At 41.6% G+C, this 27,245-nt stretch overlaps 2 protein-coding genes across 4 annotated transcripts in view; both read right to left on the bottom strand.

Moving 5' to 3' along the window:
* The window catches only part of slc41a2b (solute carrier family 41 member 2b), a 50,720-nt gene that overhangs the window by 9,473 nt on the left and 14,002 nt on the right, over positions 1-27,245 (bottom strand). For all 3 annotated transcript variants that reach the window (XM_062482864.1, XM_062482865.1, XM_062482867.1), the window contains exons 7-10: positions 10,081-10,228; positions 9,694-9,773; positions 1,996-2,127; positions 1,642-1,790 (exon numbers count right to left, since the gene is read on the bottom strand). In XM_062482864.1, the coding sequence (XP_062338848.1) occupies positions 1,642-1,790; positions 1,996-2,127; positions 9,694-9,773; positions 10,081-10,228 (509 nt within the window). The remainder of the gene's footprint in view (positions 1-1,641; positions 1,791-1,995; positions 2,128-9,693; positions 9,774-10,080; positions 10,229-27,245) is intronic.
* On the bottom strand, positions 22,944-27,214 carry LOC134037531 (E3 SUMO-protein ligase ZBED1-like). The gene is made up of 3 exons (XM_062482863.1): positions 24,628-27,214; positions 23,753-24,348; positions 22,944-23,640 (listed from the first exon to the last, which is right to left on the bottom strand). Exons 1-3 carry the CDS (start codon positions 25,493-25,495, stop codon positions 23,188-23,190), a joined length of 1,917 nt encoding a protein of 638 aa, XP_062338847.1. The 5' UTR covers positions 25,496-27,214; the 3' UTR covers positions 22,944-23,187.

The raw sequence follows: 27,245 nt of genomic DNA, 5'->3' as shown, positions 1-27,245 counted from the left end.
CTATTGTTTTATGGATAGTTCTGCTGCAGTTTGTAAAATATTCAATTTATAAATTCAAAATATTCGTAGCCGCTTCTGTGTTTACGCGACGCCTACTGTAATCCTGTCAACACCAGAAGCTCGACTTCTCTTCTGGCATCTCCAGTTTTAAAGTTTAGATGTCAGATGGCTGAGCGGTTAGATAATTGGGCTATTAATCAGACGGTTGCCGGTTCGATTCTTGCCTTGCAAAATGACGTTGTGTCCTTGGGCAAGGCACGTCACCCTACTTGCCTCGGGGGGAACGTCCCTATACTTACTGTAAGTCGCTCTGGATAAGAGTGTCTACTAAATGTTATATGTAGAAAACAACAATTGAGTCTTTGTGAACATATTAGTTAGCTATCAAGCTGTGTGTGTGTTAAGGAACATAGGAGTTAATCAGCTAGCTGTGTGTGATCTGGTAGTAAGACTTAGCTAGTTGTAGGAGGATCAGTTGTTTGTCCTCAGTTTTTACAGGTTGAGGAAAACCGCTGAAAAAATTATCAAAAATACATCTCATTAAACGTATCATCGTTATCATGGAAATTTTTTAGGGCTGTCGAAGTTAACGCGATAATAACGCGTGAACGCAATCTCACTTTAACACAATAAAAAAAAGTGCCGTTAACGCAGGTTTCTTTTTGACCCTGGGAATCACCTGTCACATGACTTCGACGATGATGGAGCGCTTTTAGATGGGAAGTTCCATTTCAAAAAGTTGCCAGACAGCCCATCCATCCATCCACCCATCCATCATCTGCCGCTTTTCCGGGGGTCGGGTCGCGGGGGCAGCAACCTAAGCAGGGAGGCCCAGACTTCCCTCTCCCCGGCCACTTCCACCAGCTCTTCCTGGGGGACCCCGAGGCATTCCCAGGCCAGCCGAGAGACATAGTCCCTCCAGCGTGTCCTGGGTCTTCCCCGGGGCCTCTTCCCAGTGGGACGTGCCCAGAACACAGGGAGGCATACAGGAGGCATCCTTATCAGATGCCCGAGCCACCTCAACTGGCCTCTTTCGACGCGGAGGAGCAGCGGTTCTACTCTGAGCCCCTCCCGGATGACCGAGCTTTTCACCCTATCTCTAAGGGAGAGCCCGGACACCCTGCGGAGAAAACTATTTTCGTCCGCTTGTATTGCCAGACGGCCCGGTTGACAAAACCAAGGCTGTGTGTACTGATTGTCAGGCTGAGTTTAGTTATCACCGGAGTACTTCCAGCCTGAAATATCACATGCAAGCAAAGCACACAGCTAGCAGCAGCAGCAACAGGGTACAGCAGCAGCGTTCGCTCCGGTAATATACGGCAGACAACACTCGACAATGTTACATTTCAGATTACATTTCCTAAATATATAACAATGTTTATGTTCAATATTGTACAGCCTATGTGTGAGTGAATAAAACTCCCTCACAATTTCCTCTTGTTATCCTCCAGTTATTTGAAGTTAAGTACACCCTTTTAATGTTATTTCACAAATAAATCTTTTATTGGGGTAAAATTTGATTTATCGCGATTAAATATTTTAATCGCTTGAAAGCCCTAAAAAATGTATACATTGTTTTATCGCCCCAGCCCTACCTACAAGAAGAGTTAAACAAGTCCACGCACGTACACACACACACACCTGTAAGAGGGCAGCAGCCAGGTAGACGGTCATGAAGATCGGGGTCAGGGTGGTGTGTCCACTCTTCATCAGGTGGATGGTGTAAAGAAAGATCAGATGACCCGGGACCACCAACAGGAGCAGCACCTGAGCTGAACGATGGTTGGCACCTGAGGAAAGCGGATTGTAAACTTGGGCAGAAGACAGCACAGAAGCTGACAACAGCAACAAGCGAGGCTAAACGCTGTCCAACCACACACTTGCTGCTCTGACACAAACCCCCAAATGACCCTATCCAATGAGATTCTGTACTAAGGACATTGTGTGTCGTTATTAGGACATCTAAAATGACGATGGGTATGGCTGGTGCCCTACCTGTACCACAGAAGGTGCGGCAGGGATAGTAGCAGCCCTTGGCCTCTTCAGGGACCTCCCCAGGGGCACTGTGGAAGTGGAGGTGAGTGGAAATCCTGCTGGACTGGATGGCCACTAGGTTCCCCCCGATACCTGGAAAGCAAACAAAACGCATAGGGCTTAAGGTTGTATGCTGATTAGCATATTCATGGCTGTGGTAAAAGCAGGGTGACAAAACATTGTGCAATGCAATTTGTCATTTGGTCTTGTGGATCTGGCCTACCCAAATTAGGATAATCAAGTCCAAGATGGCTTCACATGACAAGTTCCTAGAGTGTCCACTAACTGGAATGGAATGTAGTCTGGGAGCTTTCAGACTTTTTGTATTTTGTTTTTTACTCATCACCCTGTTCTGCACTGCCATTTTAGGAATGAGACAAGCCTAATCAGAGATTCTTACTACATTAGAGGGAATAGAAAAAGAGGGGGGGGGGGGTTAAGTGGCAGAGTGAAGGAGGGGGGGAGAGAAAGATAAAAAAGAGTGAGAGAGAGAGAGACAAGTTTTCTGCTCAGCTACCATGTGATGTTGAAGCTAATTCTTATCATACAGATGAACATTTGTCATGAGCAATACAGATTCTGAAATGGACATGGATGCAAAGGAGACGCAATATTGTTCAGCACTTTTTGTCATATTTGCCAAAATAAACTTCACATCTTGATAGCAACCCTTACATCTAAAGGTTTGATGGGAATATGAAATCAAACTGACATCAGTGAGTGTCGCAGGACTGTAAAAAAACACGACAAATCATCTGTCTTACATGTGAATGCGGGGGTAATTCGTGAAAAAAAACTATGCTGCTCTCTCAAAAGCTCTCTCTCTGGTGGACTAACTAGACTAGGGTTGGGTATCGAAATTCGGTGCCATTTAATACCGACCGAAACATGTCGGTCCTACGGACTATCAATTTATTCTGAAAAAAACGGTGCTGAATTTCGATACAAACGCTTTCCTAACCTGTCAATCACTCACAGCGTTGTCGGGTTAGTTACCTAGGCGACTTGACTGACAAATCAGCATGAAGCTATTTGGGCTTGTGAGACTTGTGCAACCCAGTCTCATCCCAACTCGTCAAATATTGACGCTTCAGCAGACCCCTTTGGCGTCACTATACTGATGCCTAGGGTTGAACATTGTCTCCCACGTTAATGTTTGGCTTTTCCTGTAGAAAATTCTGAAATATGGCGTTGTATTTTAACGAATTAGGTCTCCAATAGTTTTTTATACAGATTTTTACGAAACATCACCAAAATAAATTGGGTGATTTCGTTAAAATCCGTCCAATGTGCTCTACATATGGTTCTTTTGTTATATCCAAGAAAATTGACAAACGTTATTTATGGACATAAAAGTTATTTATAAAATGTAAAATAAACCGATCTAAAAACGTATGAGTTAAATTTCTTATGAAAAAATCCGGCGGAGGAATATAATTTTATTTTAATCATACTTTTAAGCGCATGGACGCAAGCATTATTTATCAAATGCACTGACAGCAAAACCTGTAAGTTAGCCTATATTATTGTAATTTTATTATTACACACAAGTCGCTGAAAGGTTTCGCGCTCAACTCTCAAGATCAGGCTGGAAATACTTGTTAACCAAACCTAAAAAACGTCACCAGAAGCTGTTGCATCCTGAACTTGGGTCAAAGATGTTTAATTATTAGGTAACACCGTGTTCAAAAGAAGCCCAAAATGACAACAGGAATTTCAAGTTGGAATTTAGCCACTATGTACACAAAATAAAATTTTATGAATTTGACCTTCTCACGTCTCTTTGAAATGTATGCACTACACAAGGTCCAGTCCAGCAGGGTGAAAATTTAAATGTTGTCATCAGAATTTGTTTTTATTGCCATGTAAGTTTTCACAAACACGGAATTTACTGTGGCAGGAAGGTGCATACAAATAAACATATACGGATCTTAATTTAAAATTAGTTGAATGTATGAATAAAATAAGTCTAATACTAAGGAGCTAAACAATAACTGAAGAGCTAAACAGTACTGTAAGATATAAAATAGATAACAATAAAAATTTACAAAATATATTAAATAAAAATATAGCTGCAATGGGCAGCAATTGCGGGTTCCTCCTCATTATTGCAAACTTTTGCTAAATTGACATGATACAGACATGTATTTCAGACATGTACACAACATTTCAAGACAATTGAAGCAATGGATGATTTTTAGTCATTTTTTGAAATTCTTCACAACTTGTCACTGTAGAGAAAAATCCATGCTGCCGACATTATGGGTTCTTGAGAATGTTTTGTTCCCCATTAGCAATAAGGCATGCATACCAACTTTCAGACATCTTGGCCTGATGGGGTCAAAACACCACCCTTTTGAAACTTTGAAGCATGTTCTGTAAGGCACCTGTGCTCTGGTCAGGCCCACCATGCAGAGATCTATTCTTCTATTCTAAAGCTTTGACTCTGGATTGGAAATTACATCCAGGGTTTCCCGCAGAAAATGTGTTAGTTAAGGTGATAGGGTGGGGTTTGCCGTCAAACCGGGGTGAGAGTTGCGTTGGTCACGGTTTGGAATGAAAGGGAGAAAACAGGACAGAGAAACACGGCGGATATCGCTCGCCTTAACTACGTTTTGACGACGTAGTTAAGGCAGCAGGTGTGTGTTGCTAAGGCGACCGCCTTAGCTGCAAAGTGCTGCGGGAAACCCTGACTCACACCTGAGTTCATGGTTGCCAGGTCCGGACTAGTGAGTGCTCAAAACCAGCCCAAAATGCCTGAAAACTAGCCCAATATTTTTGGGTGTACAACGGAGGATTTACCACATTTATCCAATAGACGCCTCCATAGTTAAAATTTAAAAATGACTGGTGGATTAATATTTTCTATTCTCATTGGTTCGTTACAACAAATTATTTAATCATGCCGCTTCCTATCACCACCAAACAGAGACAAAGAGCAACAATTACTTTATGAAAGTGAGGAGACATTCCTAAAGGAAGTGTGTGTAGGTTAAGAACTCTTACTGCTTGCGCTCCCCAAACACTTTCCCCATCTGTGCTTTTTCCCTCTCTCCCAGCACAGGTCACCCCAAGGCAGAACTGCGGCGGCCGCATGAAGTTTAAAAGTAGCCCAAAAACCTGCCACACACGGTATATATGGTGTACAAAACAGACTGTTTGAGTTAAAGAACTTTCTGAATGAATTAAATGTCTGTTTTATGTAAAATCCAACTATAAATGTATAAGACAGTTCCAATCAAATCAAATAATAATTTTTAAAAAAGAAACTAGAGGTTTAAATGGCTACCTTTTCCTAAACTGACATGCACCAACTCAGAGCACTGAGTTTCAACATCCATTTACCCCAGCTTGGCCCCCCATGGTCTAGAACCTCCCCTAGCTGCATTGCAAATCAAGACGTGGGCCCAGAAAAATTGTATGTGGACAAAGCTGCCCTCCATAATTGCATTCACTCTTATTTCCATTGCTATTGTGGTCTCAAACTAGCATAACTACACTCCTATCCTGTGTCCTATATACTATATAATGATCCAAGATGGCTCCGATGAGGGCAGCCTCGGTCGTTAGGTGCACTCTGTTTTGTCTTGTTTTGTCTGTGAATTCAGTGTTCTGCCAAGATTTCCGGGGTTCTCTAACAAGAGAAGTACTTGCAAACATCAGGACTACAACTCCTGTGGATTTGTTTCCCACTTTTCTGCTTCCAGCGGCAGAATTAATGGGAATTATAGTCAAAGCCACCCTCGGCTTTGTCTTAGCAGCGAAGCATCGTAGGAGAGGTAAACGGGCCGGTGCTCTGGTGCGACTTCGTCGACGCGGGGCACGCACAGCGTTACCGGGGATATTTCTCTCCAACGTGCGTTCGCTGAGCAACAAACTGGACGAACTTTTAGACTTTCATACATCTTCCATTTTGTGCTTTACGGAGACATGGCTGAGTGAACTGATCCCAGACTCTGCGCTACAGCTAGCCGGTATTAAACTGCTGAGAGTGGATCGTGACTCTGCTTTCTGGCAAAACGAAAGGCGGTGGTATTTGTTTTTACATTAACAGTGGCTGGTGCGAAGATGTGACAGTTATTCTGCAGCACTGTTCTCCTGATCTGGAATCATTTTTTATTAAAGATCCCATGACATGCTGTTTTTGGATGCTTTTATATAGGCCTTAGTGGTCCCCTAATACTGTATCTGAAGTCTCTTTCCCGAAATTCAGCCTTGGTGCAGAATTACAGGCACTACGAGCAGTCCCACAATGAGCTTTCCTCAGGACGCGCTGTGTCTGTGTCTGTAGCTTTAAATGCTGTGAGGAAGAAAGAAAACTTCTCCTAAAGTGAAGTTTTCATGTCATGGGACCTTTAACTGTAAACCTTTTTACTCGCCACGTGAGTTTGCGTCATTCATTCTGGTCGGCGTCTAAATGCCTCCGCCGGTTAGTGTCAACGAGGCTCAACGTGTGCTCGCCAGCCAGATATTGAGTGTGGAGCATGCAAATCGGGATTCCTTGGTTATTGTGCTAGGCGACTTTTACAAAGGCAATCTCACTCAAGAACTCCCCAAATACAGACAATTCATCAAATGCCCTACCAGAGAAGGGAACACTTTGGATCACTGCTACTCTACAATCAGCAAAGCATACCATGCGGTCCCCCGAGCAGAAGTGGGTCACTCAGACCATGCCATGGTCCACCTGATTCCTGCATACAGGCAGAAGCTAAAGCGCTGTAAGCCTGCTGTGAGGACATCGAAACAGTGGACCAGTGAGGCTATGGAGGATCTGCGGGCACGCTTTGACTGTACTGACTGGGATATGTTCATGACTGCCTCCAATAGTCTGGATGAGCTCACGGAGGCTGTGACATCATACATCAGCTTCTGCGAGGACTGCTGTATACCAACACGCACCAAGGTGAGCTACAACAACGACAAACCCTGGTTTACAGCTAAACTCAGAAGGCTGAGGCTGGACAAAGAGGCCGTGTTTAGGAGTGGGGACAGGGACAGATTCAAGGAGTCGAAGAACAGGTTTAGCAAGGCGGTAAGGGAGTCTAAACGACTGTACTCTGAGAGACTCAGTGTTTCCTCTATGTTGATTTAGAAATGTGCGTCCTCGAGAACTGTAAGTTGTATAACTTACGTTGTCAGTTCATTTAAGCCTGTTATTGTATTAGTCTATAGTTCTTGCAAATTTAAATTAAGTTAACTGGTGATTTTCGTTGTTTGTATTCTTCCCCTGCTAGCTAAATTGCATGTCTGTTGATTCGATAGCGATTGCTGCCCTTGCTCACGTTTGTATTTTAGGTTCGGACAGACCTGCCCCCACTGCAAAAAAAAATCCTAGAGGAAACACTGGAGACTAAAACACCAATTCTCTGCAAACAACTCTGCTTCTGTCTGGAGAGGGCTCAGGCAGATTAACAACTTCAAGCCCAGAGCCCCACACTCCACTAACGACTCTCGCCTGGCTAACGACCTGAACGAGTTCTACTGTCGTTTTGATAGACAATTGGACTGCCCTGATATATTCCCCCCCCCCCCCCCCCCCCCTCCCCTATCAACTCAGTGACGACACTCTCCATTCAGGAGGGTGAAGTTAAAACACTTTTCAAGAGGCAGAACCCACGCAAAGCAGCTGGGCCGGACGCTGTCTCTCCTGCCACCCTAAAGCACTGTGCAGACCAGCTGTCTCCGGTGTTCACCTACATCTTTAACACCTCCCTTGAGACATGCCATGTGCCAGCCTGTCTCAAGTCCTCCACCATCATCCCTGTGACCAATAAGCCAAGGCCAACATGACATAATGACTACAGACCCGTCGCACTGACATCTGTGGTAATGAAGTCTTTCGAGCGCCTGGTGCTGGCACACCTAAAATCCATCACAGACCCTCTACTGGACCACTGTATCAAACATTTTCAAACGATACCCAACCCTAAACTAGACTAGTCTCTCGGCAGTTCTGCAGTCAGTTCATGTGTTTTGTGGGAGTGGCTTTAAAGGGAGGGGGTGGGATATTATGGTTTGAATCATTTGGAATAGAAGCTAAAATAGCTAGCTTTGCAAAACTTGCCTACACCAGCTTTGATACATTTTGATAATATAGATTTTTTTCAACACAATTGGAACTGTACTTAAAGTACAGATTTTGTAGATTCATATACTTAATGACAACTTAAATATATGTATGTTTGTTTGTAAATATGCTTTGTAAATATACAATTTTTTTCACTTGGATAGCCTCTACTCGTCCTCATGAAATACACACACACACACAAGCATTCATTATTTTACCCACAGCAGTCAGTGACTAAGAGTAGTCTAGACTCGGTTTTGCTCATGACTACAGTACACTCAGTGCTTCCAGGTGGGCAGAATATATGAGTCTACAGCAGCCAGAGAGACAGAATGAAAGGAGAGGCTTTGAGAAGAGACAGTGACATGAGAGCAGAGGGGTGAACATGAAGAGACAGGATTTAGGTTCAAATTAAGGAAGCATCATACTATGGAATACAATTTTAGGCAGGACTTAGAAGTTAGTCTATGTGTTGACTCTGAACTTGGTCAGTCCAGTAAAAGTTGTGTAGGCTGTATAATTGTCACTGTTTGGGGTGCACTTTTGCCTCCTCCCTCCATGCTAGTCATCCTGATTTAGGTGGTGAAAAATTAGGACAGACACCTCTCCTAGCCCTCAGGGCCATGTCCACCTAATCCAATCTCTGTCCTCTCTGTCTCTCCCCTGACATTTAACACCTCCCTGCTCTGGGCCCTATGGCTAGGTATGTGGTGGAGCCAAGACAGACATACTGGAACAAATAAATCAACAACACCTTCCCCTTCATCCCCTCATTTTACCTCCAAAGCTCCCCCTTACCCAACAGGCCCTCTCTCCTGCATCTTCAGAAGAGGAGATGGTTGGTTACACCTCAGTAGATCTGTGGGTATATTTGCATCTGTGTGTGGGGTGTTTGGGGGAGGGGGGATGCATCAATGTAGGTCACTAGGTCTGAGCAGGTTATGGGGCACGGCTACGGGGGTAAAGAGAGGCTACAACAGAACAACTTCCCCCCCACCCACTTTCATCTGGGTAGCTCTGCACAGACGACGTGTCTGCCTGCTTCCCCTAATCTCCTCTCTTCTTCGGCACGAGGCCTTCCTTCACCATGTGTCGTGTCTTCTTACTCAGCTCTCGTCTCCCCTCATCCATACTTTATGCTTTGTTTTGCCTGTGCTGGAAAGGAGTCAGTTCCATCTCCAGAACTAAGAGGAGGCTGTCTCGTCATCTCCTCCTCCTCACTATAAACCAAGACTATGTCCAAGCACTGGCGAAAGCTCAGTTTCTTAGCTAATCATCACACACACCACACACACACCCTAAATCCCACAGCTGTTCCCACAGGCGTTTGCAGCTAAAACACCCATTAGAGACAGAGTTGTATCCCTTGTTGTTACAGCTCTAAAAGCTTATCTGCAGTTGTCAGGACACCAGCGTGCTTGCAGATAAATCGATTTGTGTGTTAGGCTTCCTTCACTGTGCCCGCCTAAGTCATTCTCATCAGTGTCACCATCTCCTCTGCGCTGGCTCATTGGTTTCAGATTCGTTGTCATCAAGTTAACTGTGATATTGGCCGTCGTCAGGCCAACAGAGCATATTTGATGACTTACCGTTTATGACAGGTGTGTACACCACAATCCCCGCCAAGTTTGGGTCTGACACGGTTTTGTCCAGGATGAGCCCTCCGATACTGCCAAAACACACAACACACAGTCTGGTTTGACACTGCTATCGCTTGAAAGGCAGTGGTTGATTATACGTGTGTGTGCATTGACGCATGTCTGTATGTAGATTCATGTGCATGTAGGTTTTAGTTCAGGCTCAGACTGGGGAATATTAAGTGTGTGTATGTTTGTGTGTCTGCGTAGGTACTCCAATTGCTTGTTCAGTCATACAGAGAGACAAGCATTATATTATAAGTCACATATACATACAGAAAATCCCTGCTGTTTCTTCTGCAGTGTGGCACATTTGCACACAATCTGTACAACACACACCTGCTGATGACCATAGCCGTTATGACAGGCTCCCAGCCGGAGTAGAGCAGCGTTCGGCTGGCCGGGTGTTTGGAAGAAATGACCATCCACACTGGGGTCAGAGACAGGAAGAAGGCACAGACCAGGGATGACACGTATGGGTACGAATCTGGAGAAATGGATGAAGGGGGAGAGAAAATATAAAATAAGACTTTGACATTGTAACCAGGAAATATTTCATTTAGGCAGCCAGCAATGTAGATGTACAAAATAATGTCCTCTCAAAAATTATTAAAAAAAATAACTTAAAAAGAAAAGCACCCCCACTTCCTCTTCACCTGGACTCAGCTATTTCTACGACATGTTAAGGTGCCTGTACCTCTAAGGTGCGGGCTGCACACAACATCACACTCAAGCTAATTTTCAATGATCCTGCGCATTGTTGAAAACTAGGGGGTCAAACACGATCAAAAAAAGAATAATGAGTGTGTTTAACAAAAGCTTCCGAAGGCAAGACTAATATTATTTAAATATATATTATTTCCTATTGTGGTTATCAGTTAAAGTATTAATCTTCGTCTTTGCTCCAGATAGACATGTCAACAATCTATGCTCACGTTTAACATAATATAATATTTGCCATCATGTCATGAACGTTTTTACGAAAAATCAAATCTGTTTTAAAATAACGGGAATAAACTATATTAACAACATTTCACGTATGTGTGACAACCATTTGCTAAATTTGCTACAACAGGGCAGGCAACTCAAGACATTTCTTTCAGCTCCAGGTAAATCGGCTATCGGCCAATGTGAACTTTTGTGCTCGTGCCCTGTTAGTATCCGCGAGCACATTTGCAGGCAACTTTTATTGACGTAAGCAAATACATGGGGTGCTAGTTTACCCATTTCGGATTGGTTTCAAACTTAGCAAAAATCAGGAAAAATTATTCTATGAAAAAGCTAGTAGTATGAGCCAGGTTCGAGAATAGAACAAAAATTATTGGGGGAGATAGTTTTGTAAATGTTGACTGGAGTATAGAATAAAAACGACCGGAAGAGCCGGAAGTCTAACAAGAAATGCAATACCACCTACATCCACCGGGGTCGTTGCTTCAAGCCGAGGGGCGAGGGCTTCGATAGGATAGCTAGCAGCACTAAGGACAAGTATGGCGAGTGGTGGCGACCCGTGAGAGATAGAGGACCCGCCGGCATTTTTAAGATTGCAAGTTTAGGAAAACTTCGGCACTGCCTACCCTGCCAAAATTCAAACGTAAACATTTTTATTAAATCATTTTATTTAATAAACTTGTATTTGTATTTTATTTCTTGTGATTTATATATGCAATATGTGTGTTATTCCAATTGTTTAGACGTTACGATGACGAATGTACCAGTTACGCATAATCAAATACAAAAAAGAACTAGAGAGGGTACAATTTCTGTGGAAATTGTAGGGTGTGCTTGCTTGCGTCGGTTGCACAGGGGTCCGTTTTTGAATGACATTTTTACAACTGATATTTCTGTATATTTTATATAAAAATGCATACTTATTATTTATAAAGATTACATAGATTTAAAAGCATTTTTTTTGCTGCTCATTTACAACTGAAAATACGAGTGAAGTGTAGAATGAAATAGATGTCTTCTCATTTCCCCTGCAAGAGGCAGCCTCATCGTTGAATCAAAACGAATAAATTTGGCAGACCGGTGTAAAAATTGACCTAATCTCTATGACTTAAACGTCATTTTAAGTTTTTCCCTTCTCATGATATTTTCAGGCATTTAGCCTACTCATTGCATTCATTCATTAATAAAGAACCCCCTTTGAAGATTATTCTACGACGTTACCCGGCAATAGAAGATGGAATCGCGATTCAATCAGTACCATCTGCTAACTGAAAATATGCCCCCCAAAAGGTAAATAAGCTTGACATTTATTTAGTGGAAAATCGCTCATTCATAAAAAGCTCACTGGTAGCGATCAGTTGTCAGTAACAACGCAAAATGCGATATAGCCCTGTGTGGAGAAGCTGCCCTGGTAAATTATACTACTACGGTACAGTACTAGACTACTGCTGTGTTCGTCTTGGTAGCGATTGCGTTGGTTGAATTGGATTTAACGTTCCGTTGTACGGTTTAGGCTGAAATTAATTATTTTCATGAACAGATTGACAACGTTTAGGCTGTGGCAATGAAGTTCAGGTTAGTAGTTAGATAGACTTTTGATTTAAGTAAGGGGAGTGCCGAACATGTTCTGTCGCCGTTTGACTTCCTAAACAGCTGTGTACTGTAGATGTTTTTGTAGTGTGTCTCGCGTAAGCTACAGCGTTGCAGTGAGCTACACTGGTTTGAAACCACAGGTAATGGTAATTTCACCAACAAATCGTTTACTAATGTCAGAATAAATCCTACAACGAAAATGTATATGTGAGGAATGTTTATTTTAACAATTGAAAACAGATACATCATAGACCACTGTAGTATTTGTTGCCCGGGCAACACAGGCTAATGTTGATGCTAATACTATAAATAGTAGACTACTGTTTCCGAAAGTAGATGTACTTCCTTAATAATATCAGCTTATATTGTACATTACACATCACAATTATGTGTCATATCACAAAGTAAAATGAGTAAATAGTTATCACCCTGGCCTCTTTGCTTGTGGCATTTCTGCAGCTGCCTTGCAGTAAAGCTATAGTTAGCCTAGCTATCCCCCAAGTTAACAGATGCGAAACGAATGTTCTGCCAAAGGTAGTCACTCGTGTTTTCGTGACGTTAGTGACGTTAGTAACGTCAGTGACTGTGGCTAGCAAATTAGCCACCGTTAGCTTCACTTTTCGCCACAAAAACTTAACTTGAGCCTAAACCATGCAACGGAACGTAAATTCCAATAGAAGCAACTCAATCGCTACCAAGACGAAACTTTTGACACCTAGGTTGTCTATGTAGGCCAAATATTGACTGAATTTTAGGGGGGCAAAAAAATAAAATAATAATAATAATAATAATATATGTGAGAGAACAAAGGTTGGGCCCTTGCCGAAGGCAAAGCACACCCAACTAGAGAGGGTACAATTTCTGGGGAAATTGTAGGGTGTGCTTGCTTGCGTCGGTTGCACAGGGGTCCGTTTTTTAATTGGATGTGCTCAAGCCTTCGGCGAGAGCACAACCTTTGTTCTCTCACATATATATTTATTATTTATTTTTGCCCCCCTAAAACTCAGTCAATATTTGGACTACATAGACAACCTAGGTGTCAAAAGTTTCGTCTTGGTAGCGATTGAGTTGCTTGTATTTTTATTTACACTCCGTTGCACAGTTTAGGAGGTTACAACGTTTTTGTGGCAAAAAGTGTCTTCTGTCGACGAAGGGTACCAGTGCTAGCCTACGTCCCTACGTCAGCACACGTTAGCAACGACGCATGGATACAACGTGATAGAGACGTTCTAGCACGCAAATTGGAGCTTGGATTATGAGTGAAAAATGCCAACCCCCAAAATTACCAACCATTGGGTTTTGTTGAGAAAGCAATTTTGAGTGGAACTGCAATCTCTGATTTTTTATTTAGGTCGTGAAAGTCATTGTAATTTGAGCGAGTGCGGGTCGCCCGTGAGACTGCCTAGGCGGCAGCCATGCAAGCGTCATAGTAGTTTAGTATTTTCGTAATTTTATAGTTCGGTCAATTCTACACCAAAAAACAGAAGGAGGGCAATGTTATGACGATATGACTATTGTGAAGACAGCCAGATGGTGAGATTTTAATGTAGGTTGCTGTAAAAACTTTGATTGGTTTGCTACGTGAGAGCCCCGTCAGCCTCCGTTGACGATTGCGTCAGCTGTTGTCGATCTCTGATGAGTATTTTCTTAATTTCTTACCAGGGTCAGCATATTTTTGTGATTTGTGTAAAACTTGGAATTTGAGTGACACCGCGGCTTGTTTTGGCGTTAGCCTCAGTCAGACTCGGCTCGCCCACTGGCAGTGTGTAGTACTGTCTTCAATGCCACAGCTAAACTTTATGTCAAAAGAAACTTTCTAATTTCCGGCGCTTTCAAACAATCAGTGAACTGTGGAGCAACAGCAGCTAGCTTGCCTCTAGCAAACTTATTTTGAATTAGCCATTTCCCCCTACATTAATGTCAAACTTATTTACGTTTTGGGGGGCATATTTTCAGTAAGCAGACGGTACAGTACTGTTTTAATCGCGATTCCATACTGCCAGTGACAACGTTGTTACAGTAGCTTGTTTCAAAGGGGGTTCGCAGCTGTTTCAAAGGGTTTTCGTAATGAAATATGCAATATGAGTAGGCTAAATGCTTGAAAATATCACTAGAAGGGAAAAACTTAGAGGACGGACCCACCTGCAACCGACGCAAGCAAGCACACCCTACAATTTCCCCAGAAATTGCTCACTGGTAGCGATCATTGTCAGTAACAACGCAAAATGCGATATAGCCCTGTGTGGAGAAGCTGCCCCGGTAAATTGTACTACTACAGTACAGTACTAGACTACTGCTGTGTTCGTCTTGGCGATTGCGTTGGTTGAATTGGATTTAACGTTCTGTTGTACGGTTTAGGCTGAAATGAATTATCATGAACAGATTGACAAAGTTTAGGCTGTGGCAATAAAGTTCAGGTTAGTAGTCAGATAGTTTCACCTATTGAAAGACTTGATTTAAGTAAGGGGAGTGCCGAACATGTTCTGTCGCCGTTTGACTTCCTAAACAGCTGTGTAGATGTTTTTGTAGTGTGTCTCACGTAGGCTACAGCGTTGCAGTGAGCAACACTGGTTTGAAACCACAGGTAATGATAATTTCACCAACAAATCGTTTACTTGTAATGTCATAATAAATCCTACAACGAAAATGTATTTGTGAGGAATGTTTATTTTAACGATTGAAAACAAATGCATCATATACCACTGTAGTATGTGTTGCCCGGTCAGCAGAGGCTAATGTCATGCTAATGCTTCAGTGAAATAGTAGACTGCCGTTTCCGAAAGTAGATGTGGGCCTACTTCCTTAATAATATCAGATAATATTGTACATAACATTTCACAATTGTGTTTCACATCACAAATTAAAATGAGTAAATAGTTATCACCCTGGCCTCTTTGCTTGTGGCGTTTCTGCAGCTGCCTTGCAGTAAAGCTATAGTTAGCCTAGCTATCCCCCAAGTTAACAGATGTGAAACGAATGTTCTGCTACAGCCGAGTGCACCAGCTGGGCGTACGCCTGGGTGTAACGCTACGTCCGACGTAGAACTGAAAGTTAAGACTAGTGCACCAGTTAGACTTAAGCCCTTTATGTGCTGCACCTGGGTGTACATTTTACGCCTAGTGGGGAGCAGGCGTAAGTTGGAAAATCGGACTAATATCCATGGTAATTATAATGTACAACAGTTTGATCGCACATGCAGCGCGTCTTGTTTATAGGCAACATATGGAAAGGACATTAAGGCGAGAAAAATTTGTCCGTGATCGCACAAATCCACTGTTAATTTTATTGGTGATCGATTTCCAAGCTGATTGTTTCTGTTTGTTTGTGTTGATATTATTACATTTCCCCGTGAGCACGCTTCTATTCTGAGTAAACAACTCTAGAAGTTTTCCAATTTCTCTATCAGTAAAATGTATTTTCCTTTTTTCTTTTTTAAATCCATGGCTTGTTTTGAAGGGAGATAGGCTAGGTAAGTGCGCTTTGGATAGGCTCTTAAATGTGTTGCTTGGCAACAATCGACGCTTTCGCATTTTCACAAGGACGCGCATCTTAAAAACAGGCGTAGCTACGACCGTGGCCTGTCAAGCTTGGTGCACTCGGTGTAAATTCAAATCACAAAGTCGGACGTAGCTAAGACCGACGTAGGAGTTAAGACCAACTTTTTTACGCCCAGCTGGTGCACTCGGCTCCAGGTAGTCACGCGTGTTTTCGTGACGGTAGTGACGTTAGTAACGTCAGTGACTGTGGCTAGCAAATTATCCACCGTTAGCTCACCTTTTCGCCACAAAAACGTAACTTGAGCCTAAACCATGCAACGCAACGTAAATCCCAATAGAAGCAACTCAATCACTACCAAGACGAAACTTTTGACACCTACGTTGTCTATGTAGGCCATATATTGACTGAGTTTTAGGGGGGCAAAAAGAATAATAACTAGAAAAGGCTGTTCCTGCGAAACAGCAGTGAGAATGCTGAAAACCTGAATGGGGATAGCTGACCATGCTAAAAAAAGCTGAAAAGTGAAAATTTAGTAGAAAGTTATAAGCTGAAGCTTCAAAGCAACCGAAAGGTATTTTTGAAAGGGGCTGGAGCAGCATTCCAACAATGATTTGAAAGGATTTACCATTACTTTTAAAGGGAGAATAATTTGCCCAAAAACCTTTATATTTTAAAAAGTATAAAAGTGAGAAATTAGAAAATACTGAAATGAATTTCAAAAATGTGTGAGTGACACAAAAGAGGCAGTGTGGAAGCTGAACTGCATCATCTAACAAACCTAAGAGCTAAAATAGCCTACAATGCGGGAGAAGCTGAAAGCTGAACTGTTAAACAGAAGAAGTAGGCTAGCTAGTCGTAACAAGAATATTATCGTTTTAACAGCTGAAATTATAGTTGGGATAGTAATAGCAGTAGCAGATGTAGCCTACCATTGAGTGCGTTTACTCAGCTTTCTTAGTAGGATTCAATGTGTTGATGGAATGAAACATACAGCAGTAGGGCCGATACAGGAAGACACGGCGACACTTTGTTGCAGAAGGATGATGGTGCAAGTTTTGTCCGTGGAGCATACAACGATTAATAAAAAAGAATCATGTAGACGTGTTTATTGAGTAATCGCATTAACTAATTACACATGTAAACGGAGTAATCGTATTATTGGCATAAACCGACAATTGCTAGTAATCGTGTTTCTCATGGTCAAGTAAACGTACCAATCACCTGTGTGAGAGACTGAGTGGTGCGTGTCTGTCGTTACGGTGGTGGTGCAGCTATGATTGCTAACGCGCTAGTGATGGGTCGTTCGCGAACGATCCGGCTCTAAGAGCCGGCTCTTGAAGGTGAACGTCGGGAGCTGGCTCGCATATCTGAAGAGCCGACTCTATTTTTAATAGATTAATACAGCCTATAAAAACTAAATGATTATGAAATAATGAATTTTAATTGTATTTAAAATAATTGACTAATTCAAAGAACAACGAAAAAATACTTGTAGGCTTAAAGGCGCACACGATCATCGTCTGTTCCTGTCAATCCTGCATGAGGGAGGGCCGAGCCAACTCACACAGTCAGAGAGTAGTCAAAACTCGGAGGAGAGCCATGACAAATCAATGCATTTTTAAAGATATGTGGTTACGGTCGAGTATGATTTCATAATTTAATCGAATTGTTTTCACACCTATCATAGTCAAATTCATAGTTAAAACATGTATTTTTTAAAGAGCCGTTAGGGAGCCAAAAGAGCCGGCTCTTTTTAGTGAGCTGAGCCATACGAGCCGGCTCACGAAAAAGAGCCGGAATGCCCATCACTATAACGCGCTGAGGGCAGAGAATAAGAGAAATATAGCTAGAATCCACACCTCAAACAAGATAACCTAGACGCAAAACTGTACGTCCAATCCAAAATATAAGGATATTTTCCGAGACCCAAGACTCTGCCAAAACCAGAGATATTCTTTATATGTCTGTGCAGTCGGAAATACGACTCTACCTGCAGTTTCAAAAACGTGTTCCTTTTGCTTTCCTGGTGCTTGTTTGTTTGGTTGCCACGGTGATGGCGCAGCTGTGATAGCTAACGAGCTAGGCAGAGAGAGAAACGATTCCGCAGGAACTGAGGTTGCGGCGAGGTACCTACTGCTTAGCCAGGAAACTAAGCTTCTTGTAGCGCCAAATGAAATGAAAGGAGACTCGCAGCAGAACGCAGGGTCACGTAGCATACCTTTTTTGATGGTTTTCATCATTTCTAACATCACAACTATTAGAATTCACACCACGACGCAACGGTTTTTCATAAAAAAACGTTTTTTAATTAAACTATGCTCATAAGTATTCGAAATAAGTATTCGAATACTAACTTACTTTAGGATATCCGGATATTCGATTAACCACGCCCATCCCTAGTGCCTGCACACCCAGTCCTGTTCAGACACTTAATTTAAGATGACATCAAAATAATAATTCATAGTGCAGGGTTGCCAATGTTGTAGTTGTCCCTGGTGAGTTTTTTATACTTAAATAATAAGATCATGCTACATCTAACCAGCGGATCATTTCTTGCAAGTGTGTCACAGTGGTATTTTTACAGACTGTTAACACCGTAGGCTTGAATAATAACCGAAGGCGTGAAGCTAAAGAGAGGATGCAATGGAACATTTCCTACATAAGCTAGATCTACTAGATCTTCAAATTGAAAACGGAGACCATCTTTTGATTAAAGACAAATTCCTTAACCTCGGTTGTCAATATCGCCAATAAAAAGTAAATACTCTTCAGTTACGAAGCATTTGTTTGTAGCTAGGTAATGAATGAGATATTAGACCGTATGTGACCTGGTTTCGCCGTTCTATTAGCAGCCATGATGACAGTAGCGTCACTAGAATGGCCATAACTAACAAAAGATCAAATATCGAATCTGTCCGCTGTTCTACATTGCCCACATAATTACGTATATTTCATTCTGCCGAAACCATAGATATCCTTTATATGTCTGTGCGGTCAGAAATACAACTCCTTTGGCAGTTTCAAAAACGTTCATGGTGCGTGTCTGTTTGGTTGCCACGGTGATGGCGCAGCTGTGATAGCTAACGAGCTAGGCAGAGAGAAAAACGAACATTTACCTAGCATCCACACCTCAAACAAGTTGACCTAGACGCAGAACTATACGTCCAATCCAAAATATAAGGATATTTTCCGAGACCCAAGACTCTGCCGAAACCAGAGATGTCCTTTATATGTCTGTGCGGTCAGAAATACGACTCTATCGGCAGTTTCAAAATCTTGTTCCTTCTTGCTTTCTCTGACTGATTTTACTCACCTCTCCATTGAAGTTAGTCAGAGAATTTGAAAGGCTGCTCTCGCTTCAAGGCTCATAGCTGAAAATCTGTAAATGTGATCTCTTTAGTAGTTACATTGACTGAAAGAGGACAATTTGTCCTACATTTTAAGGTATAACTTGTTTCTGTAAGTTAAACTATATGAACGTTAGAGGAATTTGTTTGACAATTTAGTTGAATATCAGAAAAAGAGCAGCCAGCAGAGTGTGCCACTCTGCTGGCTGCTCATTCATAAAAATCAAGAAGGAGCAAACATTTTAATGTATTTCAAACTGTCATAATTCAAAATTGGCTGAATATTTGAAAAAGCTGAATCATTTGGGAATAGCTGAATGTCTTGTAAACATTTTAAATGTTGAATGGTGTCTCTAGCTGAAAGTATGCTGAAGTAGTTACGTTTGAAAGAGGAGGAAGCTTTTTAATGATTTGAAAGGATTTACCATTACTTTTAATGGGAGAATAATTTGCACAAAAACCTTAATGTCTTAAAAAGTATAAAAGTGAGAAATACCAAAAGTCATAGCCAACATCTCCTGAAGGAGCTGAACGTTTTGATACATAAATTGTAGGAATCGGTGAAAGTATGCAGAACTAGTTAAAGGCCAAAAAACGGCGGAAGAACTAAGAAGTTGATATAATAATAATAATAATAATAATAAAAAATATAGCTGCAAGCAGCGATGCGGGTTCCTCCGCAAAATGGCAAAATATTATAAACATGTACACTGTCGAAGATCGAGAGTTGGACAACAAGAGAGCAAAACTACTTAATGTTTGGCCAACAACAGGCTGAATGGGGATTTGAAATCCTTAGCATAAGGTTACAAGTCAGTCTCTGTATCCCCTCTGCTACACACCAACTGTTGAGATTTTAGGAATAATTATTATTATTAGCTTTGGTCAGCTTTGGGACAAAGGTTAAGAAACGGTTGACATTTCAAGGCGAAATTGCATGAAATTGTGCATGGTATTTCAGAATGATGTCATCCTGTTTAGCTAAACAGATAATCAAAATTATGACAGGCCAAAAGATAATGGCTGGATTCCAACCTACTACCTTATACTTTACAGGTCACCATCCCAGCCCATTGAGCTATTCTCAGTGTTGAATATTGTCATGTTCAGTTACTGTATAAAAAGGTAAGCTGTTTCTCCTGTGGTAAGCGTTGTTAGATTCAGCCAACGTTGAAACTGCTCTAATTCAATCATATGTTGATATACCAAGGTGAAATTGTTTATGGTACTTCAGAGTGATGTCATCTTGAACCCTATTAGGTTTGAAAAACCATCATTCAAAATGACATTTGATTTAGTGACACAAACATATTGAGGCAATGTGGACATTTACATAAGTACACCCCTTTCAGCCATTTTGTATTTGATTCAACTGTCTTAAGTAACGTTTTTAGATACATCCATGATACATATCTGTTCAAAATTTCAAGTCAATTGGAGCTTTGGTTCAAGAGAAGAGGAATTTTGAAGGTTTTCCCAAATTATCACTGTACAGGAAAATCCATCATGGCGGACCTTATGGGTCCTTGAGGCTTTTTTGTTCCCCATGGGAAATGAGGCATGTACACCAAGTTTCAGAAGAATTGGAGCAGTGGGGTGGAAATGCCATCACTTTGAAAATCGGACTTTTGGGCGTGGCCTGTGGCGCCCCCTATGGTCCGATGTGGCCCATATTTGGTGTGGGGGTACCCACTTGGATGTAGTATCAATGTGCCAAATTAGAAAATTTATGACCACGGACTTTGAGATATTGGGGCGCAAGGAGAAGAAAAATAATAATAAATATAGCTGCAAGCAGCGATGCGGGTTCCTCCGCAAAATGGCTAAATATTATAAACATGTACACTGTAGAAGATCGAGACTTGGACAACATGAGAGCAAAACTACTTCATGTTTGGCCAACGACAATAGGCTGAAGTCAGTCTCTCTACCCTCTCTGCTACACAGCAACTGTTGAGATTTTATGAATAGAAAGGGTAGAGTATTAGCTTTTTATAGGATATTGAAACTCTTCTTGAGTTGATCTCTTTCCAGAATCTCAGTCAATGCACAATTAACAATAGTGATGTGGGCAACGGGGCTAGGCAGAGCTCACGTTGCTAGGGTTAGGGTCAGCTGCTTGCGAGAATAGCTTGTGATAGTACAGCAGCCGACTCTCTGGTCCCATTAAACTACACAACATGCACAATCAGGGTGACCAACAAGATTATATTAACTAACAAACAATAACATTACAAACATCTAACTGAATGAACACAACAACTGAAATCCCTCGCACGGCTGTTGTAACCAAACTATTTTCCACAGGTCTTTGCGTTTTTTGACATGCCGCACTGCATGCTGGGTACACAAGGGTGCTGACGCTGATTATCTATCTGTGCTCCGACTGCGTGATATGAGTATTAGCTTTGGTCAGCTTTGGGACAAAGGTTAAGAAACGGTTGACATGTCAAGGTAAAATTGCAGTTTCGCAGGGTATTTCAGAATGATGTCATCCTGTTTAACTAAACAGATAATCAAAATTATGACATTCCCAAAGGCAGTGGCTGGATTCAAACCTGTGACCTTGCACTTTGCAGGACACCGTTTCAATCCACTGAGCTACCGTCAAGGCTGAGAACATGTGGTCAGTTACTGTATATAACAAAGAAGCCGTTTCTCCTGTAGCACACATTGTTCGATTCAGCCAAAATTTAAACAGCTGTAATTCAATGATCTTTTGACATATCAAGGTAAAATTGCGCATGGTACTTCAGAACGATGTCATCCTGTTTAACTAAACAGGTATTCAAATGTAAGCCAATTTAGCCAGCCAATTGAGCTCCTCAGCCAATTGAGCCATTCCCAGACATGGATGACACAAAGTTCAGCAACTGGATAATAAAAAAAGCAGTTTCTCCAATGGCAAGCATTGTCAGATTTGGTCCAAGTTCAAACAGCTGTAATTCAGTCATATTTTGACATATCAAGGTGAAACTTTGCATGATACTTCAGGGGCATGTCACCTTAAAGCCTATTAGGTTTGAACCATCCTTCAAAAATACATTTGATTTAGTGACACAAACATATTGAGGCAATGTGGACATTTACATAATACACCCATTTTGTACTTGATTCAATTGCCTTAAGTAACGTTTTTAAATACGTCAATGATACATATCTGTACCAAATTTCAAGTCAATTTCACCTTTGGTTCAATAGAAGAGGAATTTTGAAGGTTTTCCCAAATTATCACAGTACAGGAAAATCCATCATGGCGGACCTTATGGGTCCTTGAGGCTTTTTTGTTCCTCATGAAAAATGAGGCATGCACACCAAGTTTCAGAAGAATTGGAGCAATGGGGTGGAAATGTCATCACTTTGAAAATCTGACTTTTGGGCGTGGCCTGTGGCGCCCCCTATGGTCCGATGTGGCCCATATTTGGTGTGGGGGTACCCACTTGGATGTAGTATCAATGTGCCAAATTAGAAAATTTATGACCAGGGACTTTTTGAGATATTGGGGCGCAAGGAGAAGAAAAATAAATATAGCTGCAAGCAGCGATGCGGGTTCCTCCGCAAAATGGCAAAATATTATAAACATGTTAGGGGTGGGCGATATGAGCTAAAATTCATATCACGATATTTTCCACTGTCCAGACGATATCGATATGATATCACGATATATGACGTAAAAAAATATGAATCACATTTTAATATCCCTTCTTGGGTAAATTATATTAGTTAAGGAAAAATATGTATTTGAACCTTATATAACCAGAAAGAGTGAGGCATTGGACCGTATGGACCTGAAAAGTTTTTATTTGTATTGTGCAAACATGCATTCCGTAAAGATGAGGTAGGTAGGCCTATATATATATATATATAAATTAGATATTAAGTAAAATTAAATAAAAAATAACAGGAGATAAAGAAAATAAGGTAATTACAAATTCAAATACGTGTGTTTGTTTTGGCTACGGTCCGTAGATATGTAAAAAACTAACCGTTTGAAACTAAACCTTTCAAGCCTCAACCATCAATTATCAACAATATCAACAAATCTTCACTAGAACTTTCTTCACAAGTTCCGTGCCAGGAATACCAGCATGTTGACTGTTTCTGGCTTTAGTGTTGCCCTGTGACATGTCACCACATTGCCCCCAGTGCTGAATGCCCTCTCAGAGGGGGCACTTGTGGCAGGGATGCATAAGTATTTCTTTGCCAGACAACTCACACGTGGAAAATTAGATCCGTGAAATCGCCACCACTCCAAAGGATCAGACTCGCTGTCTGCTGCCGTTGCCAGAATGTAGCTATTCAGCTCTTGCTCAATGATCTGCCTCTCTGAACATGAGGCAGGTGCACTGCTGGTCTGCTTAAAGAAGCTCCCAAGGCTCTTCTTGGGCTTCTTGCCTGATTGATGAGCAGTGGAAGCTTCTTTCTCCCTGTCAGTGTGATCCTCTGCAAGAGACGATTTTCCCAGGGCTGTGTTCTCCACCAGGAGGGCTTCGGTCTCTGAGGCAGCTCTCACCTTAAAAAATGAAAATAATTAAACTTTATTTGTATAGCACCTTTCATACATAAAATGCAGCCCAAAGTGCTTTACATTTGAAGCAATAAAACAAGAACAAATGAATAAATACCTTAATGTCCTCCAGTTTCTCAGCGGACATGTACCTGGTCTTGAACCTTGGATCTAGAAAGGTAGCCATGGAGAGCAGCTCATCTGTTGCAGGGTCAGTGTACTTGTTATTCAAGTAATCAAGAACCTTGATCTTGATCTCTTTGGTCAGTTCTGTATCGTCCTTGCTCAGATTTAGAACCTCTGCATTTAACAGATTGATGACAGGCTTCAAATAGGACACGCTCACATACGCTTCTCCTGACAGGGCATCTGTAAAGTCCTGGAGTGGCTTCAGTGCTGCTGTGACTGATTCCAAGACCTGGATGTCTTGCCAGGTAGGTACAAGGTGCCGTGTCTTTTTGTCCCCTGCCAGGACCTGTGTAATGGCCGTTTCCTGCTCCAGGACTCTTTCCATCATTTTCAGACGAGATCCCCACCTTGTCGGAGATTCTGTGATGAGCTTGTGCAGGGGCAGGCTTAGTTCATTCTGTGCTGTCATCAGGGCCTTCTGCTTTTTCCAGCTGTATGAGAACGTGCTAACCACCTTTTTGCAAACCCCTGTGGCCCGGGAAATCGCACACCCCTGTGGCCCGGGAGCGTTTTGGACACTCCTCTCTGGAAATTGGGAATAAGAAATCAAAATAATAGGGTGAAAAATAATCGAATCACAATACAATAATAATTAATAATAATGCATTTTTATATAGAAATCACAATACAATATAACTTTTAATCTTTGTTTGAGGATTTACGGCATTTACATTCAACTGTTACACATTTTACAAATCTGATGTGCTTAGATTTAGCCTACGGTACATGGCTGATGTGAGCTGTATTTTTTCTTAATAATAAGCATCATACAGGGTAGGCCTAGGCTACAGTCCTGAAACTTACCAATAGCATTGTGCAGCCTGTGTCCGAAACATCCAAGGTTTGCCCACTTGTTCAGCTGCAATGCCTTGATCATGTTCGATCCGCTGTCGGTCGTCATACAAACTTGACGCGACTCTTTTAATCCCCAGGACGACAGTATGTCCCTCAGCCCACCTGCAATTATTTCCCCGGTGTGGTCGTCTGGGAAATAAGACGTCTGTAGGCACTTACTTTTCAGTTTCCAGTCACCGTCTATGTAATGGATTGTGAGGCTTATATAAGGTTCTGTGGTACGACTTGACCATAGATCGGCAGTAGTGGAGAAGAATGGAATGTTATTTATCTCACTGTAAACTCTGTCCCAGCATTCTGTGTAAAGCTGTGGCAGGCATTTTTGGCTAAAATATTTGCGGCTCGGGATCTCATATCTTGGGTCCAGAGTTTGAATCAACTTTCTGAACCCCTCTTTCTCCACAGTTTGAATCGGTACCATGTCCTTCGCTATGTGATTTGTAATCGCAGCTGTGATGTCTATCCATTTTTTGCTCGTCTTCTCATAGCAAGTACCGGCAGCAAATGATGATATAATTGATTGTTGAGTGGGAGTCTGGCTTGTCTTCGGGCGAGCTCCTGGGCTTACTGTCTCACGCATTCTGGTGCATTGTTCATACTCACGGACATGTATGTTTTTTAAGTGATTGAACAGGTTGGTCGTGTTTCCACCTTTTGCTAAGACAACACGACGACACAACTTGCATAGGGTAGTGTTTTGGTCGGGGTCGGAGATTTTAAAGCCAAACCAGTTCCAAACAACAGAGGTGCCCCCTTTCTTCTTAACCAATTTATCCTCCTGCTCTTGAGCAACATCAATTTCTGTGTTTTCGCTCATCCTGGATTGTAAAGTTTTCCCCCAATAGTTAACCTGCCTCCTAACTGCAGCTGCCTGCACACTTCTTTGTTGCTAGCACTACATGCGTGCAACAAGTGCATGCGACGTGCGCTCATAAAAATAGGTCAACATATTAACATACATTCTTTTATTCGTAAGAACCAAGAAAGGTTGGATAAAAAAAAAAAAAAAAAGATGTAGCTACTTAGTACTATCACTCAGTTGAAATTTGGAACAAAAAAATATTGATGCAAAATTCGAATTTATGAATTCTGAATAAATCGCGGTATCCATGATATTGCTAAATCCATATCATGGCGCGGCACAATACCGGTTTTTACTATCAAACCGGTATATCGCCCACTCCTAAAACATGTACACTATCGAAGATCGAGAGTTGGAAAACAAGAGAGCAAAACTACTTCATGTTTGGCCAACAACAGGCTGAATGGGGATTTGAACTCATGAGCATAAGGTTACAAAGCAGTCTCTCTATCCTCTCTGCTACACACCAACTGTTGAGATATAGAACTGTTTCTTTGAATAGAAAGGGCAGAGTATTAGCTTTGGTCAACATTGGGACAAAGGTTAAGAAACAGTTGACATTTCAAGGTGAAATTGCATGAAATTGTGCATGGTATTTCAGAATGATGTCATCCTGTTTAGCTAAACAGATAATCAAAATTATGACAGGCCAAAAGATAATGGCTGGATTCCAACATACTACCTTATACTTTACAGATCACCATCCCAGCCCATTGAGCTATTCTCAGTGTTGAATATTATCATGTTCAGTTACTGTATAAAAAAGTAAGCTGTTTCTCCTGTGGTAAGCGTTGTTAGATTCAGCCAACTTTGAAACTGCTCTAATTCAATCATATTTTCACATACCAAGGTGAAATTGTTTGTGGTACTTCAGAATGATGTCATCCTGTTGAACTGAACAGATAATCAAAATTATGACAGGCCAAAAGACTATGGCTGGATTCCAACCTACGACCTTATACTTTACAGGTCACCATCCCAGCCCATTGAGATATTCTCAGTGCTGAATATTGTCATGTTCAGTTACTGTATAAAAAAATAAGCTGTTTCTCCTGTGGTAAGCATTGTAAGATTCGTCCAAAGTTGAAACTGCTTGTACATTTCCTATAAAAACGGGACAACGGAATGACTGGGTTGCTGCTGTAAAGAATAACTTACTCATAGTTTTTTTTAAAAGGTTGTTAGGAGTGCCATAACTTGTCAAATTTCAAATCATGCCTAGCATCAGTGGGGATGTGTCCTGGCTCAGGTTACTGAAATGAATTTGTGCAACAGGCAAGGGATCCACCTGAACAATTAATTTACTTCATTAGAGATAACCATTAGAGTTATCTCTACCATGCGTAGACTACAAGTAGCTAGCTACTGTGGTGAACCTGGCTTGTTTTGCAGTGGTTTACAAAGTCTCGCTAAACAGATGATCGGAGTGTTGTGATGGGCTCAAATAAACACGCATTGCTATGTTTTACAACCGGAGGATTTATCGGGAGACTAGAAACCGTTTTGCCAGAATAAAAAATTAAAAACTATGCTTCTGACTGGTTTTGAACCTACAACCATTTGCTTACCAGCCAATTGAGCCACTCCCAGACATGGATTACACAAAACTGGATAATAAAAAAAGCTGTTTCTCCAATGGCGAGCATTGTCAGATTTGGTCGAAATTCAAACATCTGTAATTCAGTCATATTTCGACATATCAAAG

This window comes from Osmerus eperlanus, chromosome 17 (genome assembly GCF_963692335.1).
Source record: "Osmerus eperlanus chromosome 17, fOsmEpe2.1, whole genome shotgun sequence".
Taxonomy (NCBI): Eukaryota; Metazoa; Chordata; class Actinopteri; order Osmeriformes; family Osmeridae; genus Osmerus; species Osmerus eperlanus.
This window is presented reverse-complemented; position numbering and strand designations above follow the sequence as displayed.

What these genes read in the sequence shown, in the direction of transcription:
- LOC134037531 (XM_062482863.1), bottom strand. Translation starts at nt 25,495, where the DNA reads ATGAGCGAAAACACAGAAATTGATGTTGCTCAAGAGCAGGAGGATAAA. An exon ending in CAGGCTGCACAATGCTATTG is followed by an intron (nt 24,349 to 24,627) that starts GTAAGTTTCAGG and finishes CCCAATTTCCAG; the next exon opens with AGAGGAGTGTCCAAAACGCT. An exon ending in AGAAACTGGAGGACATTAAG is followed by an intron (nt 23,641 to 23,752) that starts GTATTTATTCAT and finishes TCATTTTTTAAG; the next exon opens with GTGAGAGCTGCCTCAGAGAC.